Source organism: Nelumbo lutea, chromosome 1 (genome assembly GCF_056320005.1).
Source record: "Nelumbo lutea isolate HS-2025 chromosome 1, American lotus-T2T, whole genome shotgun sequence".
NCBI lineage: Eukaryota > Viridiplantae > Streptophyta > Magnoliopsida > Proteales > Nelumbonaceae > Nelumbo > Nelumbo lutea.
Window position 1 is genome coordinate 218,356,054 of NC_142684.1, and position 18,445 is coordinate 218,374,498.

The window sequence follows — 18,445 nt, forward strand, 5'->3', positions numbered from 1 at the left end:
TCACACCCAAACCTTGGAAGCATCACACATCCACAAAAAGAAATAAACTTCTATATTTTTTTCACTGTCCTGGGAAACAACCAATACACCCATATTTAGAACCTAAAATAGCAGCTGGTTGTTTCTAATTAGGAATCCTACTCTCAGTTGGCTTAGGAGTACTAATTTAAACTGAAAATAGTGACTTCTTACAACTATATCACCAAAATATCCTTGCTGTAAAACACTCACCTAACATACTCCTATATCTTAAACTTGATTACTAACTCAAAACACCCAGAATTTATTATAGCTCCCAGTTAGAATCTGAGCCATAATTGTGCCAAATAAGAACCAAAGCCTTGGAATCTCTGGGAACTTTTTCCTCCTATAAGTTTTGATGTTTTCTGTATGATCTCTATCACTGGAACTTACTTTGCTCCTCCAAAGGCTGTTGGTAGTTTGGTTTGGAAGGCTGAAACTGGTGAACAAGGCTTCCCTAGGAGCTGTAAAAAATCTAGTACAATTAGGAAGTAAGGGTAGTTTGGTAATTGCACTTAGAAAAGAATTTTCCAATAAAATTCATTGTGTAGGTGCCCATACACTCAGCCTCTCTCAAACTGTTCATAGGTCTCTCCTCTCTTTCTTGTCTTCTTAATCTATGACAGATAACATGGAATTAGTATTGAAAGTAAAATTTATAATAAGATACATCTAGATGTGTCTTAACTTTTCTTTAACAAAATAATAGGCTTAATTATAAGGCCTTTGTTGAACAAGAGAAGAGAAAGAGAGGAGAGGTGAGAGGATTGAAAGCCCAAAAGAATGCTGCAGACGTGTGTAGTACGTTATTACTTATACTAGGATGGTCGTACAACATAAAAAATGAAGAAATTTCAAAAGTACCCTTGCGGTACTAAACATGTGTACAACAACATCTGTCAACACTCCCCCTCAGGTTGGGGCATAGATATCAATCATGTCCAACTTGTCATAGAGATCATGATGTCTAGAATGGTGTAGCCCTTTTGTAAAGATGTCTGCAAGTTGGTTCTCAGAGCTGACATAGGGAGTACATACATGTGATGACTTTCTCTCTGATAAAATGCTTGTCAACTTCGATGTGTTTTGTTCTATCATGTAGCACTGGGTTAGCAACAATGTTTATAGCTGCTTTGTTATCACAGATAGAGTCATAGGCTTGTCCACTGGGAAACCCAAGTCACTCAACAGATTCTTTATCCACATACTTTCAGCTACTCCGTGAGCCATTGCACGATATTCAGCTTCAGCACTGGATCTAGCCACCACATTTTGCTTTTTACTCCTCCATGTAATAAGGTTCCCTCCTATAAAGGTGCAGTAGCCACTAGTAGACTTTTTGTCACTTTGCCCAATTTGCATTTGTATAAACTTCAACTTTCAAATGCCCGTGCCTTTGAAATAACAAGCCAGCACCAGGAAACTTTTTTAAATATCAGAGGATTCTTTTTACCGCTTCAAGATGAGTGGACCTACGTGCATGCATGAACTGATTGAGGACACCAACAGCATAAGCAATGTCTGAGCAAGTCATAGAAAGATATAACAATCTCCCTACAAGCCTCTGAAACTGTTTCACATCCTTGAGAGGTTCACCTTGACTATCACCTAATTTATGGTTGGGGTCAATGGGAGAATCAACTGGCTTCACTCCCATCTTTCCAGTGTCCTGAAGGAAATCTAGGACATGTTTCCTTTGGGAAATGAAGATATCCCTTTTTGATCGAGCAACTTCAATTCCAAGGAAGTATCTGGGAGGTCCTAGATCCTTCGCTTCAAACTGAGTGGCAAGGAAACCCTTCAACCTCTGTATTTCATCATTCCAGTCACCGGTAACAATGTGTGATCTGATTGACATTGCTTGTATCCTTTCTGCTGAACCGCAACATGGAATTTGCTGAACCAAGCTCTTGGTGATTGTTTCAGCTCGTATAAAGACTTCTTCAACTTGCACACTTTCTATTCATTGCCTTGAGCCAGGAAACCAGGGGGTTGAATCATGTAAACTTCCTCTTCAAGACCACCATTCAAGAATGCATTATTGTCTAATTGAAAATTTTGGATTTCAGTCTGAAATTGAGTGAAGATCATCCGCTGAAAATCTTGGATAATTTTTTGTACTTCCTCCCTGGTTCTCATATGGTAAAGTAACAGGGCCCCATACATCAGAATGGACAATGTGAAAAGGAAATTCAGATTTACTATTTCTTTGAAGAAAATGAGTTCTACAATGTTTACTTAACTGGCACGTTTAAAAAGAGAAATCTGAAATGGACATTAACTTAAACAGTTCTGGAAACACAACTTTTAAAGACTCAAAAGACAAATGACTAAGGCGACAATGCCATAAATAAACTTGACTCTTACAAGACTGACTCATAGACTCTATAACATGAAGACCAGCCTTATTCTCCAGCATGTAAAGTCCATCAACCATACGTCCCCTACCAATCGTCCTCCCCGAGGCCAGATCCTGAATCACACAATGAAAAGGGAAAAAGGTCACTGAGCAGTTTAAGGGATTAGTAACACTACTAACAGAAAACAAATTAATGGAAAATTTTGGAACATCTAGGACATCAGAGAGGGTAAGCCCAAGGGGAAGAGAGATGGTTCCTTGACTAGCTATGGAAGTGTATGATCCATCAGCTAGTTTCACCTTGTCTCTTCCAGAAAGAAGGTGATAGGTTTGAAAGTAAGAGGACGTACCAGTCATGTGTTTTGATGCTCCAGAATCAATGATCCATGGAGAGTCAAGGGTGTGAAAAGCAACATGGAAAGCTGTGGTAGAGTTACCTGACATAGATGCAAGTGAGGTTGAGGGAGGAGTATCCATCTGACGAATTGCTCTACCATAGAGCTCTAAATGGTCACAGAATGAATTCATAATATCTTCCCTTGGGTCAGATCCAAAGAGATGTGTCTGAGTCACAGTAGGGATGGAGGGCTGATTCTCCCAAGTAGCCATGTTGGCCATGTTGTATTTCTTTGTACCTTGTTGTTCGGACCTTTTATTCACATCTGAACCTTGCTTCTTATTCAGATCTTGAGCCCATTTTGGTTTCCCATGAAGATCCCAACAGGTATCTCTAGTGTGTCGGGGTTTCTGGCAATGAGTGCACCACAACTTGTCATTATCTTCTGTTTTTTTTTTCTGGAGATCTTTCTTGGAAGAAGATCCCACACTAGTAGAGACACCCCCTTTTGATGCCAACACAACTGCATCCCCACCAAGGTTGTTCATCAAATTCCGTCTACTCTCTTCAGATTGTACAAGAGCATAAACTTTCTGAACTGATGGAAGATCCTTAGAACTGAGAATTTGGACTCTGATAGATAGGGTTGTTCATAAGAAGGCCCAACCCGACCAAACCGACCAACCCGGACCGACCCAACCCGAGTCGGGCGGGTTTTCATCAGCACGGGTCGGTTTAGGGTTGTGCAAAATCCTAAACTGATGATTCGGGTCGGTTTCGGTTTTCACACACCGAACCGACTTAGTTCCTAGTTCAAACATGAAGTTCCAAAGCCCACTGAGCCACCTAGTTTTTGAATGGTTGCAGGAAACTTTGGATTAGTGAATAGTGATTAATGAACAACTTTTGTGATTAACTTTTCATTTACATTTTATCATAGGAGAGCTGAAATGATGTTCAATTTATGACTGTTTTTAAAATTAGCAAGATATTATCACAGGGATGAACTTAGAACCGAAACCAACTCAAACCAACCAGGTCGATTTCGGTTTCTATGTCAGATAACCCAACCAGGTCGGGTCGGTTGAAAAAACCGCAATAAACCGACCCAACCCGACCTGTGAACAGCCCTACTGATAGATTCATACATAGGATTCAGACCATGTACAATTTGTTGGGAGACAAGTTTCTTGTACAATTTTGCATCCTCGTCACACTTCCAATCAACATTCTAGTAATAGTCCAACTCCTTCCAGACAAAAGTCAAGTCAGAGTAATATACTGATAAACACCTCTCCCCTGTCTACAAGTAGACGATTCTGCCTGCAGTTGATAGATCTTAGCATAGTGTTGCAGTTCTGAATATGTAGATTTTGCTTGTTCCCAGATCTCATTTGCAGTTTCAGCCCACATGAAATTCTTCCTTATTTGATATTGAATGGAGACTAAGAGCCAAGACATAATCATACTGTTCTCCTTATTCCATCTATCATATTCAACACTCCCAGAGTGTGGTTCTTTAATTCTCCCATTAATATAGCCTATCTTCCCCCTTGTAGTGATGTATAACCTGATCCCTCTTGACCACTCTAGGTAATTTAAACCATCAAGTGGGACAACAGTCATAGGAAATGATAGGTCACCACCCCCACTCATTCCATTCAGCATTGAAGAAACTCCAGATGTGGATGGATCTTCACCACTCATGATTTCAGGTTTAAAAAACAGCACCCAAAGAAGGAGCACTGCCTCACAGAGTTGTTACAGAAGGCACCAAGCACTTCCTGACCTTCAGTCCACTAGAAAGACTGCTATTGCAGCACACAAACAGGTCCTTGTGACCTACGGTTTCACAGGGATCCAAGAACAAACACTGTTGTTGCATCACGTAAACAGGTCTGTATGACCTACGGTTTTACAAGGATCCGAAAAGACAAACATTGTTGTTGCAGCACATAAACAGGTCTGTATGACCTACGGATTTACAGAGATCATACGACCCCACAACAGAATGGAAGGAGCAAGGTGAAGTTCACCACACACCTAATCGGTAGACCTGGAACAGTGCCAACTTCAGGGCAGCCGAACAGTCAATGAGAGCAAAGTAAAAAAAAGAGCTACTTCAGTCCATCAACAGGGTAGCCGAACAGCAGTAACACAAAAAGGAACACTTCAGTCGAATACTAGGGCATCAACAGTCCATCAATGGGTGCAAAGTAACACAAAAAAAAAAAAAAATCAATTGAATACCAGGGCACCCGAACAGCAGATGAATAGTAGATAATACCTTCTTGAACATCAGATGATAGCCTCTCTATAAACCAGAACTTTCTCTATGTTGGAAGATGAAAAGTCAAGTAGACTTCTTTGAACATCAGATAGAAAACTCTCTATAAACCAGAACTTTTTTCTACACTGGAAGATGAAAAGTCAGGCAGGCTTCTACTCGCTTAAGATCGAACAGCAGATGGATACAGCTGGGAGATAAAGAGATTGACTGCTCGACTTTGGAAGATGAACAAATCAGATTTGCTCGACATCACCCTTCAGGCCTAGACGACTAGCTCTGATACCATGTTGAACAAGAGAAGAGAAAGAGAGGAGAGGCGAGAGGACTGAGAGCCCAAAAGAATGCTGCAGATGTGTGCAGTATGTTATTATTTATATGGTCGTACAACATAAAAAATGAAGAAATTACAAAAGTACCCTTGTGGTACTAAACATGTGTACAACAACATATATCAACAGCCTTGAAATCCACTAACTTAAGGACCATTTAAAACCAGTTAAGCGGGTCAGGAGACTCAGGACTGACCATGTCTTTGAAAGAAGGCTAATTGGACGGAGATAGGGCTCCAGGGCTGGATGGCTTCCCTATTCTTTTCTTCTAAAAGTGTTGGGAAATTGTAAGTCGGATCTCATAGAGTTTTTCAGGGACTTCCATTCATCTACCATTGTTAACAAGGGCCTTAACTCTACGTTTCTCTGCCTCATCCCTAAGAAAGGGGGAGTTTTGGAAGTTAAAGGCTTTAGACCTATAAGTTTGGTTGGGAGCATATACAAAATTTTGGCGAAGGTTCTAGCCAACAGACTTAAAGAAGTCCTTGAAAATCTAATTTCCCCAAATCAGTTAGCTTTTGTAAAAGGAAGACAAATTGTGGACAGCATTCTTATTGCAAATGAGTGTGTGGAAGACAGAAAATCCTCTGGGATACCGAGGGGTCCTTGTGAAATTTGATCTTGAGAAGGCATACGACAAAGTGGATTGGGACAGCATTCTTGATTGCTTAAGGCTAAGAGGTTATGGGATAAATTGGATCAGGTGGATTAAAGATTGTATTGGCTCTCCTTGGTTTTCAATATTGATAAATGGTGAAACGAAAGGTTATTTCAAGGCTAGCAGGGGTCTAAGACAAGGTTGCCCTCTTTCCCCATTACTTTTCACTTTGGTGATGGATATATTTAATTATCTCTTTGACAAGTCAATTCTTCTCAACTTGGTGAAAGGTTTTGAAGTGGGTAGGAATAAACATCACATCTCTCACTTACAGTTCGTCGACAACATAATCCTATTCTTGGATGCCTCCACAACCAACATCACAAACACTAAAATTGTAATCAAATATTTCAAGATTTCACAGGTCTGAGAGTTAATTTCTGCAATAGTATGGTGGCTATCAACTCAGTGGTAGAGGAACTTCTAGAAATTTTCAAATCTTTATTGGGGTGCAAAGTGGAGAATCTCCCCATTACCTACCTTGGGATGCCTCTTGGAGGGAATCCAAAATTCCTCAACTTTTGGAGTCTTGTGATAGAGAAATGCAAGAAGAAACTATCGACTTGGAAAAAGTGTTATCTCTCCAAAGGGGGTAGGCTTACTCTCTTAAAGGCCTCCTTATCAAATCTGCCGGTCTACTTTCTCTCTGTCTTCCAAATTCCGACCAAAGTCAGAAATCAGATTGAGAAGCTACAAAGGAATTTTCTTTGGGAAGGTAGTGGAGAAAAGAGAAACCATTTAGTCAGCTGGAAACAAGTATGCAGACCAAAAGAGGAAGGCGGTTTGGGTATTGGACAGCTTAAAGAGAAAAATTCTTCTCTCCTAGGCAAATGGCTCTGTAGATTTCCGAAAGAACCTAATGCTCTTTGGACTGCTGTCATCTCAAGTAAATATGGATGAAATACAAACGGGTGGGATTGCAATCTCCATTTGAACAGGATAAAGGCCACCAATCCTTGGAAAAGTATATGTTTCATTCATACTTCTTTCTTTCATTTTATAATGTATAAAGTGGGAAATGGTTCTACAATTAAATTCTGGAAAGATCTTTGGTGGGGGGAATCTACCTTGGAAGCCTCTTTCCCTAGGCTGTTTAACCTCACCCTTGACCAAGAAGCCTCTATTTCTGCTTGCCTCCCAAACCAGTCCGCCGAAAATTCTTTAAACCTCCACCTCAGAAGACCCCCAAGGGACTCAGATTTCTGATTTAATAGCCTTAATCCAAACCCTCAAAGATGCCTATATATCCCCCTCTCATTCTGACACCCGAATATGGACCCTTCACCCAAATGGAGAATTCTCTTCCAAGTCTATGTTCAAGGCTTTGACTGCTAAAGACCAGCATGCCTCTTTTCCTTACAAGAAAATTTGGTGGAGCCACATCCCCTCAAGAATTTGCTTCTTTGTATGGGAAGCCTGTCTCAAGAAAGTTAATACTTGTGATCTCCTACAGAAAAAACTTTTGGGAAGATGCTCCATTTCTTCTTATGTTTGTATTTTATGTCTCAGCAAGGATGAATCTGCAGATCACATTCTTCTTCATTGCAGCTTTACTCAAAGGATATGGTCCCACTTCTTGAATATGGCAGTGTACAGCTGGGCTTTTCCAAAACACATTATGGACAACTTGAATCAATGACAAGGAACAGGGCTTAGCAAAAGGTGTAAATTCTTTTGGCAATCAGTGCCTCATGCAGTAATGTGGAGCGTTTGGGAAGAAAGAAACATCTGTATCTTTGACAATAAAAGCAGAACTATCTTTGCATCCTTTGGTGAGTGAATTCAGCTCTGTATAAAGGACTTTCAGTAAATGTATCAATGATATAATCAGAGATATTCACCCCTTTCTGTTTCTGCCTCATCCCCAGCAAACTCCCTTGAGGCATCCCGTATCCATCAGTGAAGGTGTGATAACCCTTAATTTTGACGGTTGTGCCTTAGGCAATCCGGGCCTTGCAGGTATCAGTGGTACAGTAAGGGACAAAGGGGCAATATCTGCTGGACTTTTAGTGATCCAATCGGTTAGGCTGACTCCACATAGGCTGAAGTGGTGGCTGCTCTCACCGGAATCAGGACAATAAAGAATTTGGGAATTCAGAATTTGATCATTGCAGGTGATTCAGCAAATACAATAAAATGGTTAAGAGACAAAAAAGGGGGCCCTTGAAGACTGTATCACTATCTGACTGAAGCTTGGGATTCTTTGGATGGTTTGAATGTTAACTTAGTTTGGATTCCTAGGGAACACAATCATACTGCAGATGGCCTAGCTAAATTTGGTGTGTATTTGGAGCATTTGTATAGCAACAAGCTTCCTCCTTTGTAACTTGTAGGGGTTCCCCCCCTGCTTTGTATTCTCTTACTGTTGGCATTTATATTCTCTTCATTTAGTCGGGTTCTAAGATTTTTCTCCCAGTAAATGATCATGAGAAGACGAATCTAAATTTACATCAATTGCTAAATGAGAATTCAGATGGATGCAGAGCAAATTTAACTCATTGCATTGAGCTGGCATCAATCCATGCTCCTGAAAATACATTATATTGAAGTTCAAATCTAAAAGATTTTGCCCACAAAATTCAGATCCCCCATTTATCTACTTCTCTCAATTCTGTGAAGGGTTAACTCAACAAGCACCATAATTTATTTGCCAATCTAGATCGATCTTCTATAGTTTGGTTTTGGACTTCCATATGTTAATGAGAGTCAAGTTTTTCACTTGATGCTAATATACCATGCCCAAGTGACTCCATAAAAGTTCTCAAATGCACCCAAGGCCTAATTTATTTGCATTGTCTTCTCTTTGGTTCTTTTTGAAAATTTGAAGGAAAATAAAGGATAAAAGAGTTACAAGGTATGTTTAAATCCATTTTAAAACCTCAGGGTATGTTCAAGTCAATTTCTGAAATCTCAGGACATGCTTAAGTCTTTAAGCCTTAAAATTAATATCTGATTTAGCTTCTTTTAACTTCTGTATCAATCCAGGATAATTATGAAGTTGAATTGGAATTTGCAATTCAAAAAAAAAAAAATCATAAAATTCTATTTTCTTTTGATTTTCTGCAATATCAATGCTTCAAACAGTTGTAACATGGAGAAAGAGGAAAGACGTATTAACAGCATCCACAACAAACCTTTCAGAGGTACACCCCCATTCTGATGGAGAATGGTTAAGCACTACAGCAGGCATTAGTGGTCCACTCTGTGTTTGGCGACTTTTGCCTGTCTGACTTTTAGAATGGAAACGCAGCAGGTCCTTTTGAGGGACTGACTTTATTGATTCACTTCTTAATTCCTCTATTTCATTCACTTTTTTAGTTGGATGATCAGATCCAAGCAAATTACTTTCTGAAATTTCTCTTTTTGTGTTCAAGTATTGAGGTTGTGATAATTCAGCATTAGTTGTACTTCCTCTGCAATAAAAGTATGTTGGAATGTTATTTGTTTATTTGTCATAAAACTGAATTATAGTTATTTAGGACAAACAAATTTAGGTTAGAAAAGGAATACCTGCAATAAATCTCATTTGTAGAAATTGGTTTCCCCAAACATCTAGAAGCAGAGGCATCCTGCCAGTAATAACCAAGTTTAGTATAACCTTATTTGATATAAAAACTAACTATTACAGCCATCACAAAACCAATGCTCATTGTAGAAGTTCCAAGTATAGTTTCAAAATGTAAGGAAGCAAAGATACCTTATCATCAACAAAGAACCTCATGCTTTCATCATCTTCCTTCATTCCTGGAATATCATCATCATCCTGAACCTACCAGAATGATAGGAGAAATCTAGTCCAGATTTTTCTAATTAAAACAATGCCTATTCACAGTTTTACATTTAACAAAAATATGACACACCAGTTCTGCTTGGGCCTTCAAATCCTCAACATCAAAGTTCCATGCACTAACACCTCGTTTGTACTCATTCTGACAGAAAAAACATATGGAACACCACCCAAGAAAAGGTTGTAAGATGAAGCACCCATAAATGTAAGAGTCAAATAATGAAACTAGGAAATATAAAAAGGAATGACAAAATTAAAATTGAGTATATTCAAGAGAACAAGAGAATGAGTGACACTATCACAGAGTTGATTAAGATAGTTTTCTGAAGAACGAGAGAATGAGTAACTTGGTACAAGTCAAAGATTCTAAAAGGACAAGTGAAGGCCAAAAACTGCCCCACTATTGAAGGTACTCTGCCAGTAAATTTTCCACTGGAACTTCCCCACATATCTGCAATATATGGAGATGTCAACAATTGGAAACCAAAGGTGGAAGATAATAAGTTGTGATATGTAGCCAAAAGCAAGGAAATTTTGGAGATGCATTGCCAAAAAATGATAAATCTGAATTATCAGGATGAATTCCAGGACAGGAATCTTTTTGTATTATAGAGGTTGTATGTCATCCTTCTCCACTGGTTGGATAAGACCCATCTCTTATTTCATAAATAATATCTTCTTGATCATTGCTAATGATAAAAAATAGAGATTTCTTGAATGTTCATAAACCTATTACCCTTGAAGGTAGGCTATATTGGGGATATTTTGGAGAAACTGCTAAGATATTGAACCATGAATGTATAATCATAAAAGAATACAACTAATTTCTCCCAATTAGTTATTTTTTTATGCCAATAAAGCAAAGTTTTCCATTTAATACGAATGGAAACACAAGTTAGGCTCAGTTTCTATTTTACATCGTTTGACACATAAGAGAAAGCAAAATGTCAAAAGAATCATTTCCATAACTATGACCAAGTATTTCTAACCTGTGATAATGCTTCTTGTTCTGCTGAAGGCATCCTTTTGAGAACTAGTTGTGCTGCATCCTTAAGCTGCAAGAACATGAGGTCATTATACCAAAACTCCAACCATACAAGAAGAAAGACCATTGCAGCACACTGGTTAGGTGGCCAACCTGAAGAGCTTTTACACGGTCCCAGAGCGGAGGCAAGTTAGTCAATACATTCTTCACAGAAAGTTCTGGAGGCTTTGCATGCTTGAAAAAAGAATGTTTTAGTAATTTCTCTGCTGTAGGTCTCTCTCTTTGATCTTTCACCAAGCACATGGCAACCATTTCTTTGAAAGACTGATCACAACAGGAAATCTTCTAATTAGAATATTATTCAGTTCTCAAATGAAAGCACAAGTCATATGGAGGTGTATCAGGGAAGCTTTGCTTTGGATGATGTGGGAGGAGAGAAATGCTAGAATATTCTGTTGGGATGTGTAGAGATGTAGCAAAGAACCCTTAGTTGGTACTTTGTATGCTTTTTATATGCAGTTATATGCAACCCATCTTTCTTTTTATTGTTTCAGGTTGCTGTTTTGGTTTTTAACTGTCATAGTCAACAGGGGTATTTTTGTCATTGTACCTTCTTTTATTGAATCATATATAAAAGGCAATGGGGGGCAGCAGAACCTAATTAGTCTGCTCTCTCTTCCTTTCATTTTTTTCTTCTCTTCTCCTTCTCTTTCTTTTCTATTTTTCTGAATAGGTTTTGTACTAAACATAAGATTGCTAATAGCAACCTTTTCAAGTTGGTATTAGAGCAGGTTTAGGCTTAGGTATGTATGCTTAACCCAGCTGGCTACATGAGACTCTATTAGGGCTTGAGTTTCAGACCTTTTTCGCTTGATTCTTGGAGGTCGGTGGAGATCAGTGCACTGTTCAAGCAGTTTTCTGAATTCTGTTTTTGCCCAGTGACCAGGAAGGATCAGAGATACTTGTTCAGTTGGGGTTTAGTGGTTAAACCTCAGTTTGAAGGTGGCACTAAATGTTTTCTGGGTGGCTTTCTGTTTGATTTAGAGATCGACAGCCAGAGGAGGACCAACAGAATCTTCTGGAAGTAGTGGTTAGAGTTTTCTTGTGTTCTCCAAATTATCTCTAGGGTTTTTCCTTGTTGGAATAGCCAGTTTTGAGTCACAGTAAATTGTGTACGGCTTGGCTGCTGCATATTTTTTTGAAAATCCTTTTCTATCAGAAAGAAGTCGGGCTGTGATACCTTTCTTAAATGCTTAGTTCAGCATGAAGAATGTTGGAAATAAGTTCAAATCCATTGGGGAAGGACTTGTAGGGGCTGGTAGCGTGACAGACAGCAACCCTTTCCAGATTATGACCATTAAGTTTGATGGAACAAACTATCTGGTGTGGGCTCAATCAGCTATGATGGCCATTGGTAGTTGGGTGGTTGAAGGAGCCTAACACTGTAATATGAATATCAAAGGTTCAAGTGGCTGACAACAAATAAGGATGCAAGGATTTATTGGGAAAGGAGGTCAGCAAATGGGATGGAAGATTCTTTAGCTAGACAAGGGGTGAATAGAGACAATTTGTACTGGGCACAATTGTAATATGTATTAAGCATTTAAGGCTGCATTTCGCACCTCTGTTTGCTAAGTGATGATTGAAATTTTCTCTGTTTTTAATTAATTAATGAATTCTGTGCATGCACAACATATGCTCAAAGTAAACCAACTTATACAGCATACAATAGACTAAGTTTCATGACCTATATTCTCATCATTACCATGCATATGGATGAGGCAAACATTGGACAGATGAAAAACTTGTAAGCGAAGGATACATTTGACAATCAATCCTAAACAGCCAAAAAGGCCACTGATACCTTTGAGAACCTTTTATCTTGGTCATAATCAAGTCCAGGAGGGGCATTCTGGATGGTCATGAGGAGAACCTTGGCAAAAGAATAGGAAAAATTAGTCAGATGTTTAAGTACTTTATGTGAAAGCTTCCCAAGTACAATATTGTAATATGTAATTCAAAATCTGAATAATGACTGTTTCTACCTTCAATGGAGGGAATTTTGAAAAAGGAGCATGGCCATGAGCCAATTCCAGAGCCGTAATCCCAAATGACCAGATGTCAGCTCTGTAGAATGCTTATACAATAATAATTATTTCTAGAAGTATAGAAAATAAACCTTCAAAAGTAAAGATTTTTGCTTGGTGGAAACACAAGCAAAATTTTGGTAGTATAAAAACAATAAGCACATTTTGGCACACATTATGATTTTGGAAATATCAAAAACTATATCAAGAATGTAATGCTTCACAATGATAATTAATTCTAAATTGTTGTCAGATAAAAAATTTGGCTTGATTAGCTAGGGCTTTCTACAGGCACTAGGCATCTAAATCACAACTCTAAATTCTATAGACATGCTATTTGTTCTGTAGATGATATGATACTCACTTGAAATCATATCCACATCCTGGCTGCAACACCTCTGGAGCCATCCTGCATAATAAAAGATCAATTGAAACAAAACCAGGTAAATAATAATCCCTCTATTTCTGGGTCCTGGAACCATAACATTTGGTTCTAAAACCATAAACCCATGTCAAAGACCAAGTCATGGTTTCATGTTTTGTTTTGTGTTCCAAAAACAAATGGGACACAAAACCAACCACCAATCTTTTTTTTATCAACATCAACACCAAATTTTATTACTTAGATAAAGAGAAATGTACAAATCAAAGGCAGACTCGGCTACCACCAAGAAAATACAAAGACAATTTAATATTCAGTCTTACAACTGAGCCCAGAAACGCACTGCCCTGTTCACCCCTTGCTTTGCTAGTTGATCAGCTAGACCATTTGCCGACCTAGGAGTCCATTGAATTATCAGCTGCATATCCCTTGAGAACCTCTTGAATTGTTAGATTTTGTTTCTAAAATACCAAGGAGCCTTCTCATTCTGCTTTAGCCAACTTATTACTATTTTGGAGTCACCTTCAACTATTAGCTTTCTTAGCCCCATCTCCATAGTTTTCTGCATCCCGTAAATCACTGCATTCAGTTCTGCTGTTACAGAATCACACAATCCACTGGGGCCTGAGTACATGCCCATGATCACTCCGCTTTCATTTATTAAAACACCTCCAATTCCAGATGGACCCGGATTCCCAAACCAACCACCAATCAAACAGCCTAAACATAATTAAAATTTCATATTGTCCCTCTTTTGTGTAAAATATGAAAATTCATCTTCTTCTGACCAATACAAAGGCCTTAACTTGTATGGGATGTCACAAGGACCTGGGGTGAGGCAGCAGATTTGATTTTCTGTATTGTTCATTTCTAATGATATAGCTTCCTACCATTAGTGTCCCCTGGTGGACAGGGGTTTCAAATTCAATCCATCAATAAATTTGTCATTGTTATTCATAAAAAAAAAAATGATGAATTTGGTAATGCTAAATCCAAATTCCCCTTTTTTATGCTTTTAACTTTGTTGCATCTATTCAAGATTATCAAGCATGAAGCTAACCTATTCAGTGAAATCTATAAAAAGAGATTTGGGATAATAAATGGGTCAGTTATTAACAACAGATCCAATACCACTGCTTTTGCTACCTTCATATTCCTCCTAAATCATAATTTTACAACAGTTCTTGTTTCTATATTATAATCTACCATTTAACAAATGAAGAGTGACTTAATCGACTGTTGGTTAAGATGGAAAACATGATTTGAATTTAATTCTTTAGTAAATTGTGGTTCAGTATGTAATTTTCTGCTCGGCTATTTTACAATTGTCAAACCAGAAAAATAAACACCATGGAAACCATTTTGAAGTTCATTTTTGTTCCTAGTATAAATGAAGTGTAAACATGCCACTGCACCTTTGTTTTCCTGCTAGCATGGCCCATCGTAAATTAGACTAGAAAGAATAAGAATTGTGTAGAGAAAATGAGAAGAAATTATTTGAAAACAGATTATTGTTAAGTAAAAGGTGATAACTCACCAGCAAGGAGTTCCTATAAAAGTATTTCTTGAGCGTTGCCTATCACCGTTGTCAAACATGCATGCTGAAACACCAAAATCACCAAGCTTCACCACCCCATTACTATCAAGAAGGATATTTCCAGCCTGGAAAGATAAATGTTACTAAACCAACTAGTCTTTAATCTTTATAAAATACATTGTCCAGAAAAATATTCAGCTATTGAAGATGGTATGTAAATTGAAGTTTGACCTCACCTTGACATCACGATGAATATGTCCATGTCGATGGAGGTACTCCAAAGCCTTCAGAGTTTCTTTAAGAATAGAACCAATTACAGACTCTTCAAATCCATCTGGATATGCTATCTTCATAAGGTGCAAGCAAGAACCTTCAGCCATGAATGGCATGACCACCCAGAGATTCCGATCAACAACAAATGAACAATATGCCCTTGTTATATTTGGATGATCTATTAAACTCATTGTTTGGGCCTCCTTACGTATATTATCCTACAACACGCAAAGACAAAAGAGTCATCATTGAGCATGGACATAACCACCTGTTTTACTCAAATTTTCAATTCTGGCTTTTGACATACTTATCTGTCTTTTGATGGATAACTATCAATTCATTTTATTGCTTAAAAAAGGTACCATAGTATGATAATTTTATAATGTTGCTCCCCCAGGAGGTGGCTAGCCTCAGCTAGTCACCTCTCAAATATCAGTTACAGCTCTCCTTGAGGTACTTGACCCCAGTACAATTGATCCCTTAATGCCCCCTTAAGATATTTTCCATGAGCAATATCTAAATGTCCCTAGTGGAATTGTCAATTGGTGGAGCTGACCCAGCATGGGGATTAGGGTATGAGTGTGGAAGGGGTATGTATGTTCTTTGGTCTCAAAATTCCCCAAGCGACTCCAAAATAACCAGTTCTAACCAGACAAAATTCGGGATTAGGGTACGAGTGTGGAAGGGGTATGTATGCTTATGTGTGTGTGTAGATATATGTGTGTATCATAAACTTGTATGTACATACATACATACATAAACTTGGCCCATGGTCATCCCTACTAATTAAGGGCACCTTTGTGATTTTATCACTTAATATAAAAGTTAATGAAAGAGGGGCTTGAGATCAGTGACGAACTCTGACAACCCCATTCTCCCTCACCCCTTTCTCTTTTCTTTTCTTCTCTTATCCTCCAACAATTTTTATTTCCATAACTACATATAACTGCCACCCACAGTCTTAGGCAATTGTGTGCAACACAATATCCTCACTACAAACACCAACGATTCCCTGATGAAAAACAACAAAAAGAACTCCAGAGATTTTGGCTTCCCAAATTGTGTGGTTTACCAAAATACCCTTGCACTTAGAACACCCAGTCTTGCAATAAGGAACCCTTGAAATTGAATGAAGGAATGCTCAAAGACAAGTAACTTGCAGGAAAAAGTAAATCTTGGAACCTCTCCCACTTTTGATGTTTCGGAAAGTTGGATAACATGAAACAGTTCCCATGCACGGAAAATACAAGAGCAAAAGTTGATCTTATACTCAGTTAGAACATAGATGACACCCTACTTAATAAGCAAAGAAAGCATATCTAAATGATGTAAGACTTTTGACAAGCGTTAAGCATTAAATTTTTTTAATTGTCAGTATTGAGAATGCAGCTAACTGATAACAGAATTATAATTGACAGAAATTCACCATAAGTGGAAATGATGGGATTCATGCACTTTTGATGTTTCGGAAAGTTGGATAACATGAGACAGTTCCCATGCACGGAAAATACAAGGGCAAAAGTTGATCTTATACTCAGTTGGAACATAGATGACACCCTACTTAATAAGCAAAGAAAGCATATCTAAATGATGTAAGACTTTTGACAAGTGTTAAGCATTAAATTTTTTTAATTGTCAGTATTGAGAATGCAGCTAACTGATAACAGAATTATAATTGACAGAAATTCACCATAAGTGGAAATGATGGGATTCATGCACTTTATAAAACACAAGGAAACATAATGACTATGCCAGATAATCTGAAAAGGCCTAAATAATAGAACATATGCAAAGAGAAGTCTAAGTGATTAGATACAGTGGATATCTTGGATAACCTATAAAATGGCTATATTAGATCTCGTCCACAATCCTTGTCTGAATCAAAATTGATCAATTTAACCCCCTCCCCCCCCACCCCCACACACAATAACATCCGCTTCCAGAATCAAGCCTTAGACTTGCCATCTCAAATCTCATTACTTCAAATAAAAGAACACAATCCAGATTAATGACGCACCCATACGAAACTCAAGACAATCAAATCCAATCCCAAACCATGCATCAGAATCGAACCTTTCATATAAGAAGTCCAAAAATTGAACAAAGATACTATTAATCAAGCAAGTATATATACTAGAAAAGTGAGTAAAAGGAAGTGAGGATACTAACCAGATTGATACTGTATCCATCTAGATCCAAACACTTAACAGCGACAACTTCATTACGAGGAAGATAGATAGTCCTATAAACAACAGCACTGGCGCCATTGCCAACCTGTTCGAGGAGCCTGTAATCATCCTTATTAGTAGAATAGCTTTTTCGGTCGTTTCCCATCCTCCCAATGTCCTGACAACCGCCCTAAGAAGTTCAAGAAGCCGGAACAAAAAGTCGGAGAAGGAAAACTACCCCCAAGTTTTCCTTTTCTTTTTTGATTTATTTTCTCTTTTAGCTTCTGCCGCGAACTCTTCAAGAATCCTTAATTATTTTCTTTCCTTTTTTAATTTATTTTTTTCCCTTTTCCACGGTATATGACTTGTATCTTTCCGTTGACACACCAGGGAAAAGAGTCTGAGAGAGAGAGAGAGAGGGGGGGGTTTTGGCTGGTCGAACGGTCGGGGAGATGACATAGGATGCCGTACTTAGTGGTTGGATGCTTGCCACGTGGAAATAAGACGGTCCGGTACTTCTGTACTCACGAGTCACGATTCTCTTTCCCCTTCAGAAAATCTTCGTTTGGCATTAATGTGAGGGCGACCTAGGAGTCTGCTAAGAAACTCGAGTACTGCGAGTCGTGTGCCAATTTTGTCAGAGTTCACTTTGGCTAACTGCTGCGTAATTTGTCGTAGCCCGGGGCCAAAACCGATAATCATGGTTTTTCTTTAGCCGAGATCGGATGTGCGGCCAATAGACCTGTTTATAGGCCGGACCGGGTTTTCATTGGCTATCAATGCAATATATTGATGCCCTAAACCAGCCGGACTATTGGGCATATATCTTAAACCCGAGCCTGCCCCTCGTAAAAGTTCGTGGCCCGAGCCCGAAGCCCAACATTGCAATTGAAGATTTGAGTTCACCACAGGGTTGGCGAATTAGGGAGAGAGAGAGGTTGTTTAAGGGAGAGAGTGAGAGAGAGAGAGAGCAATGGGCAACGGCTTTCTAAACTGCCAACGCTTCAAATCTAAGTTCACCACAGGGTTGGTGAACTAAGGAGAGAGAGAGAAGATGTCATCGATCTGAGTTCACCGCAGGGATGACAATTTTCTAAACTACCAACGCTTCAGATCTGAGTCATTGCACTGTAGATGTTGTCGACCTGATGTTAGAACTTGGGAGTGTTTGGAGAAGAGCAAAGCTCGAAGAAATGGGGACTGTTTGCTGGCTTGCCGCTACTGGAGCATAG

At 38.7% G+C, this 18,445-nt stretch overlaps 1 protein-coding gene across 11 annotated transcripts in view; it reads right to left on the minus strand.

The window, feature by feature from the left end:
• Positions 1–17,615, minus strand: part of LOC148881068 (serine/threonine-protein kinase BLUS1-like) — a 65,367-nt gene extending 47,752 nt beyond the window's left edge. For 10 of the 11 annotated variants that reach the window (XM_088963327.1, XM_088963328.1, XM_088963330.1 and 7 more), the window contains exons 1-12: positions 17,215–17,615; positions 15,009–15,263; positions 14,773–14,897; positions 13,218–13,262; positions 12,812–12,893; positions 12,631–12,699; positions 10,920–11,090; positions 10,771–10,836; positions 9,855–9,923; positions 9,692–9,763; positions 9,505–9,563; positions 9,129–9,407 (exon numbers count right to left, since the gene is read on the minus strand). In XM_088963327.1, coding sequence (XP_088819453.1) covers positions 9,129–9,407; positions 9,505–9,563; positions 9,692–9,763; positions 9,855–9,923; positions 10,771–10,836; positions 10,920–11,090; positions 12,631–12,699; positions 12,812–12,893; positions 13,218–13,262; positions 14,773–14,897; positions 15,009–15,263; positions 17,215–17,379 — 1,457 coding nt within the window. In that variant the 5' untranslated portion in view covers positions 17,380–17,615. The remainder of the gene's footprint in view (positions 1–9,128; positions 9,408–9,504; positions 9,564–9,691; positions 9,764–9,854; positions 9,924–10,770; positions 10,837–10,919; positions 11,091–12,630; positions 12,700–12,811; positions 12,894–13,217; positions 13,263–14,772; positions 14,898–15,008; positions 15,264–17,214) is intronic. The other variant, XM_088963332.1, reaches the window with a different exon arrangement.
• Positions 17,616–18,445: the final 830 nt, after the last annotated feature.